Source organism: Haliaeetus leucocephalus, unplaced genomic scaffold, assembly GCF_000737465.1.
Source record: "Haliaeetus leucocephalus isolate CR32 unplaced genomic scaffold, Haliaeetus_leucocephalus-4.0 Scaffold802, whole genome shotgun sequence".
NCBI classification, from domain to species: Eukaryota; Metazoa; Chordata; class Aves; order Accipitriformes; family Accipitridae; genus Haliaeetus; species Haliaeetus leucocephalus.
Window position 1 is genome coordinate 4,633,663 of NW_010973238.1, and position 9,986 is coordinate 4,643,648.

The following is a 9,986-nucleotide window of genomic DNA, read 5'->3' on the forward strand; positions in this document are numbered from 1 at the left end:
AGGAACTCACAATTTGCAAAGTTTCAACTCACTCCATATAGATATGCTCAGTCAGTGTTTACTTTATTGTGAAACTTGCTATCAAAGACAACCCTACAGCATTCAAGATTCAGAAGTCTCTTTTACACAGTTCTCCTTGTTAGGTATATGAAGGAGGTTCTCGAAGAGGTATTACAGAGTGTGAAAAGAAACATAAAATTTGGTCCACTCTTTATTTTTCTATCTCAGTAGCAAGACTGAAACAAAGCGAAAAATACTACCCAGGATCGCAGCTCCTTCTTTGTAAGACACATAGTTTGCCCTATCTACGGATGGTGTTGTAAGTAGCAGTCAGCACACTTGGACATGTGTTTCAGCAAAGATTCCAAGCACTTCAGTACTGCTCCAGACTAGCTAAACTGAAAGTCAGCTGAAACACAGGCTTGCCCTTGCTAATTAAATTTTCTGGATGATTCTTTGGTTATGATTGGCTGGTCTGTCCCATGCCACCTGGAATTCAGAGCTGAGATGTACAAAGATGTAAAATAGCACAGAGGAAAGAGCAAGCTAAGTTTTAAGTAGCCCCCCCAAAACACTAGCTTGAGCTGACTTAAAGTCATAGGAAAAAGTTTTTCTCTGTCCCCTCTTAACCATGACAGTGTTTCTAACAGCCACTCTTGTGCAAAGTAACTTTACCGCTACCATAAAGAAGGCATAAAGCTTAAATTGTCAGAAGGATACAGTAGAATGGTAGTATTGCATTATGCTTATGGTCCTCATGTTATGCTTCAATTCAATTGCCAAAATTTCTAAGAGGGAAATTACTAAAAACACCTAAAAAGATTTTCAAGCTTAAAACCATCTAAAGTGAGACTTGATCTTCCAAACCCCACAGTTCAGTTTTACTCTACTTGGTCCAGTGCTCTGTCACCATGCCTACACCGGGAATTGCATCAACTTAATTAAACAGTTTTTTTAATCTGGTTTCAAATTGATCAAGTTAGCATAAAAATCATATGTAGACATGTAGCTTGGTTTTTATTCTCTACTAATTGTCAATGAGTAACTTATGAAAACATTACCAACATGTCTTATGTCAAACAAGAAAGGCTTACTGAAGAAACGAAAAGGCTGCATTGAAATTCTTGCAAAAGGATGAGAAGTCTAGGGAAACTGTCATATCTCATTACTAAAATCAGTATCCTAAAGAACAAAAAAGGTTCTTTCATGTAATTTAAAAAAGAAAAAAGATGACAGGATTAAAAAAACCCCTAACACCTACAGTAATTAAAAAGCCTAAAACCTGAATAGAAAACTGTCCTTTCTTTAAAAATCAATTTACAAGACAAAATGCTGACAAGATGAAATTAAAATATTTTGACCAGATTCACTAAAATCTTAAAAAGAAGAAAAATGGTATAATTGAAAGAATATCAAAGGTTCAGATTTCAGTACCATGACTTCTAATGTTATGAAATTATCGTAGTGATCATAGTCCGGTTTTAAAATTTGTTTAAAGTTTAAGAACCACTAAGGTCAAAATCAGTTTTATCATTGCTATTTGTAATGTAGTTGTAAGTGTAGCATTGCTATAGCTGTGAGGAATTAAGGATATGAGAAAGACAGGCTGAAGGCAGATAGGACGGTTCTAGTAGACCAGCTGGGTATAACTGGGAAAAACTTGCAAGCTTTGAGGCATACAAACCTCTCCCCAGGCTAAAAGCTTTTGAGTGCAAGGTGGGTTTTTTTTTCCCCCTGTTTTATCAATTGATCAAATGTTCTTTCTCCCTCTCCTGTTTATTATTTCACACAGACAGATATTAGTCTCAGATAAAGGAAATATAAAATAACACAAATACAAGACAACCAAACAATGCTTGTCCTCAACAAAAGAATATTTTCAAGTTTAAGGCACCTGCTCAGAACTGGCAGTCTCTTCTTGCCAGTCTCCTGTGTTCATCAGCACCTTTGGTAGCTCAGAACTTTGAACCTCTGTTTCTTAGCGCAGTCCGTATCCAAAAAGAAAGATAAAACACAAGTTTTGAAATATCTGTTCGTTTATGTCGAACAAAAAAGCTCAAAGCAGTCATAGCTAGTGGCCAGTACCACAGAAAGCTGTGTGTGGGCAGATTAGAGACTAAAAGGATGGGATCACTTGAGAGGAGGGTGAGAGAAGCAAGTCACATGCAGATGATGAAAGACTGATCAGCAGTGGAAGAGAGGGGAAGGGGAACAGAAGTGCTGATCAGTGAAGAAAGGAGGAAGCAAGGAGCACATTGTGGGCTCAACTCAAAATGTTGCTGCTCATCGTTAGCTCCCATGGATACTATAGGTCTAAGCCCCTCGGAAAAGGTAGACTCATGAGCAAAGATGTAAATTGACTGAAGAATTTCTGATCGGCTATACTGCTGGTAGGAAATGCAGATTTATTAATATTGAGCATTCTGCAATAAATATAAGTGCAGTGTTCTCAAAAAGCCTAAATAAACTTTAAAAAGAAAATAAAATTTCCACTCCATTCCAACATTATCAACATCCAATGCTTCTGAATTTCATTTTTAAATGACGCTTGGTTTTGCACCATACTATACTTTGTCCATTCTAACATAGTAGCACATTTTGAAAATATACTTGAAATAATTTCACTCACTGATTCTTTTTCCATGTTATGAATTTATGCTGTATCAGAACTTCCAAAAAAAAAAAAGCTCTGATGTGGGAAAAAAAGTGCCAAATAATGACTTTTCCTGTAGCACATGCTTTCCCTGAGATAGGAAGTTTCATTCAAAGCATACACTGAAATTAGTTGGACACCCATTGATTTCAGTGGAGCAGATCTATAAGGAGATCTTGAAGAATAGAAGGAAGAAACTAGTGACAACAAATTGAAGGAATTCCTTTTTAAACAATGCCTTACAAATATACACAATGATCATTCAGTCCTGCCTTTGATGTACAACTCCCCAAAGCTTTAACTTTGCTACTACAGGAAAAGCAGAATTGGGCTCCCAAACCAGGCAGGCACCAACCACATCTATTCTCAGACACACTAGAATTAACTAACGAGATACCACTGATGGCAGTGTGTATTTGCATCTAGATTGGCAAGTCCCTACCAAAGGCCTGCATATACAACATTAAATAATAAGTGGAGACTCATTTCTGTGATTTGTCGTACGGTCCTTGGTGAAATCAAAGACTTGTTTTGTGCTATTTTCTAGAAATATCCATTACGTTTCACAAGTAAGACAAAGCTATTTGGAACAGTATTTATTAAGCTAAAATCTGATCTACCAAACCAGGACCTGTTTGTTTCACAAACCTGATCACATGTCTCTTCTGGATAAACATGTAAGGATACAGAAAGCTCAAGCTGAGCAGATTCATGGGCAATACACACTATTGTTTGGACAAAAAAAAAAAGAGAAACCAGGTTAATATTAGCACCCAGGCTGATTTTAACTTGTAGCTCACTGAAAATAAAGCTTTTGTAATGGGAATGTTGATACAATCTTAACTGTAACAGCACAAACACACTACTGAAATACAGTTTTGAGTAAGCTCCATCAAGGAGTGTTTTGTAAATGAATAATGACTTTGCTTAAAGCCAATCAACATCAAGTGTGTTAAAAAAGATGAAATAGTGCTGGAAGGCAGTGGGAGGTAGAGGAGCCTCAAAGTGCAAACAGGTGCTGATCTCCCTTCAGGGGGGATTGAGTGGCACAGACCTTACAGGCCTGTCACTTCTGATCAAAGCAAGCTCCAAGACCACATAATCACCATCACCCACCTTTTAAAGGATGCCCTGATTTATCATCTGTCAGTGTTAATAACTTGGCTACTCTGTCTAAAATACTTAAGAACATTACGCAAGGATAACATTTCAAATTTTTTTAAAGAAATGTGTAAATGTTTTAAACTAAAATGCACTGAAGTTCCTCCTTTGAGGCCATCTGTTGTTGGAGACCACCTGTCATCAAAAGACCACCTGAGCACATAATATCCCATCATTACAGAACTATCCCCTTGAAGCCATGGATTTTAAGTGTTAGAATAAGAAGGGTGTATGTTACAGACATTGTTGTTACTGGGCTTTTCATATAGTTTGAAGCCATGGGATGACAGCCATATGTGAATAATGGCTTCATAATAACATACATATGAAATGCTACTTTGGGAAACATCTGATAAGAGATCTGAACATTCCTTGACCGAGCTCCTCATATCCTTTCAACCATGGTGCTTGCACTGTACTGTTCAAAGTGTCCGAATACATCATACCTAAAACTAAACTGTGAAACTACTGAGCTTAATTTTATTTCTATTTATAAGAAGTATTGGCGTTTCACTGAGAAACAAGACTCGTATTATTGTAAATAGAATTTTGGGATTTTTTTTCTGAATCCCATTTTCCCCTGCTGATTGCATACTCTTACCTCATTAATCTCTCTTCAGTAAACAAAGGTACTCTACCAAGCTACCTTTGCCAAAAAAAGGAACTTTCTGCCTTTCTTCAACCTCGCCCTAACATATGAATCTCTACCTGAATGCGGAGCCATAATCTGCACCATTAAAACCTACAGAGTTTGAGACAATTTGCACCCTCGTGGGTAATCTACAGCTCTGACAGGAGAGAACAGAGCACTCTTGCAGAAGCCTGTGGCAAATATCGGATCCTTGATTTACAGTGTATGTATACACTAACAGAATGAATTTTTTGGAGATATTTTTGTCTGATAAATGCCACTGGACTGTGATAAAATATCCTTTCTAGAAGGACATTCTGGACTTGTTTTAATTTCTCAACAAGTTTGCTATGGAGTGACTGAATTGTTAATACATCCACATATAGACACTTTTCTTAGAAGTCTGCTGATAAGCAAATACCCAATAGGCCTTGACAGTACTTAGAAAAAAATCCTCTAAAATTCAAAAATAAAAATACAAACATGATTTTACTGAAATATAAAATTACTGTGAAAAGTAAAGAAGTTTAATATAGAATGGTTTTGTGATATATTCTTAAAGACTTTTTTGGTTTATTATTATTTTTGTTGTGATTATCATTTAACTAATATGCAACCTTCTAAGACAAGAATAAAATTCTCTGTTAAATTATTAATAATGCTATATTAAATCACAGAAATGTATACAACCTTCCCTTAACAGGTGTAAGCTTCCAATTCCTTAAGTAACAACTTCAATATTAAGCTGTTAAGACTGTTACGAGTTATGGGACAGTAAGAAGTACAACTTCTGAATTAATTCACTCTTAAGATGCCCTTAAAGACAATCATCATACTCTGCTGCATTTACAATGCATGAGTCCTGATATCATGAAATCATCATTATATACTCGAAGAACCTAGTTTGCTTACCAGTAAAAAAAATTAAACTCATTATTCCTGAATAACTGCAAAGCTGAAACAGAATCTAAATACTTATTTTACAGTTTAGCAAGAATCTATTTGTAACATAATGCATCTAGCTAAGCATTCATATCTGGCATTTACATAGAAGAACTTGCAGCTCTGCTCTGGTGACGGTGAAGGGCCTAAGCTGACAACTGATTAAACTCAGAACGGCAGCAGAAATTCAGCCACTGCTGAACATTTTTCTTCATTTTTTTTTCTCTTCCAGAATCCTAGTAGCAGACTGTAAAAATACACGATCAATAATGAAAGCAAATAATTTTCTATAGTCTACAAAAACAGTGAGATGTTTATTTCAGTGGCTAATGTATTTTAGAGTGAAGCCTGAAACCATTCCCTAAACAAATCTGTCACTAGTAAAACCAGCACTAACCTTTACGTCAGAGATGAAATTTGTGTGAAGCAGATACGTTACTGGCAAGGTGACACACATAATAACAAAACACATATTTGAAGGATTCCTGTAGCAATTTGCAATACACACAGGCTATTTTAAAACTTTGTATTTCTTAGGATCTAATGTAATTGATCTTAACTAGAATGTATACAGATGCAAAGGCATTAATTCAGTAGTTTCAGAAGTGGATTTGTCTGGTGCAATGTCCTACTTTGGCTCCAGCAGGGTGTGCTCTGACAGGATTAACTTCCAGGGCATCTAAAAGCCGTGTATCAAACAGTGGCACATAGGCACAAAGGAAGAAAAATATATTTCCTCTTCCCCCAAAAGAACAGGTTTATATTGAAAGCTGCTTTGTATATGTGCATTTTAGACATAAAGGTGATTAATAATATCTGCAACATAATTTTTGTCATTCAAGTTCCTAGTTGTTGCTAGAAACATTTAAAAAGACTACAAGAAGACAAAAATTTATCTGTCACACTGCACAGATAAATTGAAAAACCAGACCACTAAAAAAGATCCTTTTGTTATAAAGTTCCTAGCCACAAGATGAGTGTCACAGGGATCCTCACTCTACCAAGGTCCATAAAGACCTCTCTTCTTCCTGTTAGGAGATACCTGATAATGCGTTTTCTAGAACAGCCCGTGTGAGAAAGTGAGGTTATATTACTATCTCACCAGGTGATCACACAGCCTGTTAGTTAACTGCATGGAAAACTCCAGGTTAATACAAAATCATGCTTCACTAAAAACTTTTTTTTTCAAAATGTATTCATGATTTTAGCTTTATCAGATGCCTTTCCTAAAGTAGTATTCAAGCTCTGTATTTATATTTTCCCACTTCTCCCATTCTTCCTGAAGTCTTCTCCCAAATAATAGTGATACTTCAGCAGTGTTCGAAGGAGGGAAAAAAAATCCCTGAAGAGTAGAGACTGAATTGTATTCAAACTGCGCTGAAGTGAGCCAGCTATCTTTAACATGCTGAGCATATCCTATGCAAATTTTAAAGGGGTGTTAACCAAGGATCATTGTTGTAATCTCAGTGCTTTGTAAACATGGTACTACTCTACATCACTGCAGCTTTTTTACATCACTAAAGCTTCTTCCCATTCAGTTTTCTCAGTTGCAGAGGCTCACAGAGAGAGGCAACTTCAAAATCCATTCAATTCCAACTTGCAATTTCTTTTGAGTAAATTATTCTATCTGTTTATACTTGCAGGCAAGTATAACAACAACTATTATATTCAAAGTGTGCTTTTATCAAATAATTGAGAAAACAAGTTTATTAACCACAAAGCACATCAGAGAATGTTTAGAACACACAAAATTATCAAACTAAAGAACATATTTTATTTTTAATAAAATAGTGGAGCATGAAAAATAATTGTATATTACAAATATATACAGCACAAAACTGTGCACCCCCAGCACAGTAAAGAGCATCACTTTATACAAAGCTTCCCTTTGCAGAATCTAGTGCTTCTTGATCTATTCATAGTGAGAATTTGTTTAACAATAGAAAGAGTCAATAAGCCCTTTGGGTCTCTTTGAATTGATCCCCCCCTTTTTTTTTGCACAAATCAGTCCAAACGTGTATAACATTGGCTTGATTTCCATTAAAAAGCCACAAAATGTAACACTAAAGGGTTTCTGAGGACTAGACCTCTTAGTTCTTTTGTTAAGAGATTTCTTTTGTTGTCTTTATGTACAGCAAAATACTTGTTTCTCTTTTCATGTCATGGTAAGAAAAAAAATGTATTGCACATTATTCTTATTCACAAAGTTTGTGTCTGGTGCAGGAAGTTTCTCTTTTAGTGAAAGAATATTGGTAAGCATTATAGATTGAACCTATTTTTAGGCACTCCAAACCCACTAGGCTGAGATGAGTTGTAAAGGATTTCTCTCTCTCTCTGTCTCTTTTTAATAAAAAGTTAGCACGGAAGTTGCTTTCACAGATAGCATCCTTACTGAGGATAGGCCTCTTTGGGCCCTTAGTTTCCCTAAAGAGACAATGCTCACTTGGGCCCTTTTAAAATCAAATCATTGCTCCATAAAACTTGACCATACCTTGTTACTCAGAAACCTGTAGGAAATCCAGCTCAGCTACATGAAAAAGTTAAATAGGGTGTTGGGTTTTGGTGCTTTTTTGAAAAATAAATCTGAGGCCTGGATGAAGTTCTTAACTACAAATTAGTAACAGAAGAGACTGTTTTAATTCACAATACTTCTTCCACTGAAAACCTTTCCATAAGTACATTTACCTTCAGTTTTTCACCAGGTCCTGAATTCAGCGTGATACATTTTTTGCCTTGAGATATTAAACCGTTCTGACAAAAAAAAAATTTTTTAATTTTTGACCGCTACTGTTGACATTTGTAAGTCTGTAAGGTGAGATATAGTCTTTTCTAAAACCTGGTCACACACAAGTGGGTGGCTGTAATGTTGATTCGTATTTTGCAAGGTGAGTTTTCTGTGGATGTTGAGGTTTTTTGTAGATTCCGCTACTTGTAATAACACTCGCAGGTTTTCTCCTGCTTCTCTTCTTCAATCTTCGACTACAAACATTTTGCCAGGACTGAAGAGTCTTGGAAGTCCAGATCCACATACCACTAGTAATGCCCACAACTAATAACATAAAAATTTTGACCATAAAAATTTCTACTGCTGGAATAGAGTTATTCATCATGCAGTCTAAATTTTTAGTCTGATTGTTCATCTTGCATTTCTGTTGAGTTGCCACAATTTTCCAATAATCCATATTAAGTCTTTCATAAAAATAGCAAGCTATCACACAAGTTGCAGGCACTGTATACAAGACTGAGAAGACGCCAATCCTGACCATAAGTTTCTCCAACTTGTCAGTATTTTCTCCACCTGTTTTCATCACCCTCCTGATATGAAATAGGGCCACAAAACCAGAAAGAATAAAAGAAGTGCCAATGATTAGATAACAAGCCAAAGGAATGAGTACAAACCCCGTCAAGGCATTCACATCCATGCTTCCAACATAGCACAACCCTGTCAGCTCATCTCCAGCCACCCTTCTCATAACTAGGATCATTATGGTCTTCACAGCCGGAATGGCCCACGCTGCCAAATGGAAGTAGCTACTGTTTGCTTCAATTGCTTCATGCCCCCATTTTTTCCCAGCTGCTAGAAACCACGTTAAAGTCAAGATTACCCACCACAAGGAACTTGCCATACCAAAGTAATACAGAACCAGGAACACAATGGTGCAGCCAGTGCTCTCCAGTCCTTCCTGGATGACATAGAGTTGGCCACTGTCCCTATCACAGGCAATACTTTCAGCACCCGAAAAGAGGCGAATAATGTACCCCACTGAGTAGACACAGTAGCACATGGAGAGGAAGATAATGGGCCGCTCGGGGTACTTGAAACGCTGAGGATCTATCAGAAAAGTGAGTACGGTGAAAGCACTGGAGAAGAAGCACAGAATGGACCAGATGGCAATCCAAATGACAGCAAATTGTTTGTCATCCTTGCTCCAGTACACGTCAACCCCTGGAGTGCAGAGCGGTGCGCAGGAAGCGCTCTTTTCCACATGGTGGAACTTGCCAGGATTTTCACAGGAGGTTCTGCTGAGGCTGTCCTTATGCTGCTGCAGATCGTGGCCACTGCTGGGCCGCTGTGGACGAAACATGGGTGGCAGCATGCTGGACCCTCGGGGTGGCTCATCTGACCCGTTGTTGGGGGCTTCCATGCACAGGTAATTGGGGTCATTCTTGTTGGGCAGTTTGCTGCAGTCCAGAGAGTCTGGCCACTTAAAATTGAACTGCTCCATAATAGGAGAGCATTTCAGCCTCGCCTGCTCGCACATGACCCTGCAGGCTGGGATCGGTGTGGAAACCTGCTCCGTGCACATCGGGGCGTAGAGGGAGCAGAGGAAAAATTTCAGATGGCTGTGGCAACCGTACTCCACCAAGGGGGCAAACTCGTGCAGCTGAATGGCAGCTTCCCTTTGGTTTTCGTGTCCCATCAGGTTCGGCATCCTCGTCATGTTGTACCCTATATCCTTGCACATGGGGATTTCTATGGGCTGGCACCTCCCGTCGCCGGGGCGGTCAATGTCTATGGAGCTTATCCCCGCGCAGAAGCCGGTCAGGCAGCAGAGCAGCGGCAGCAGCCTCCGCACCAAGTTCCTCGGCGCTGGCCCC

At 38.1% G+C, this 9,986-nt stretch overlaps 1 protein-coding gene across 1 annotated transcript; it reads right to left on the minus strand.

Moving 5' to 3' along the window:
• Positions 1-8,158: 8,158 nt before the first annotated feature.
• On the minus strand, positions 8,159-9,985 carry FZD10 (frizzled class receptor 10; the record flags this gene model as incomplete). The annotated part of the gene is made up of 1 exon (XM_010581754.1): positions 8,159-9,985. A coding segment is annotated over one exon (1,758 nt), but the record flags the coding sequence as incomplete, so codon positions are not given.
• Position 9,986: the final 1 nt, after the last annotated feature.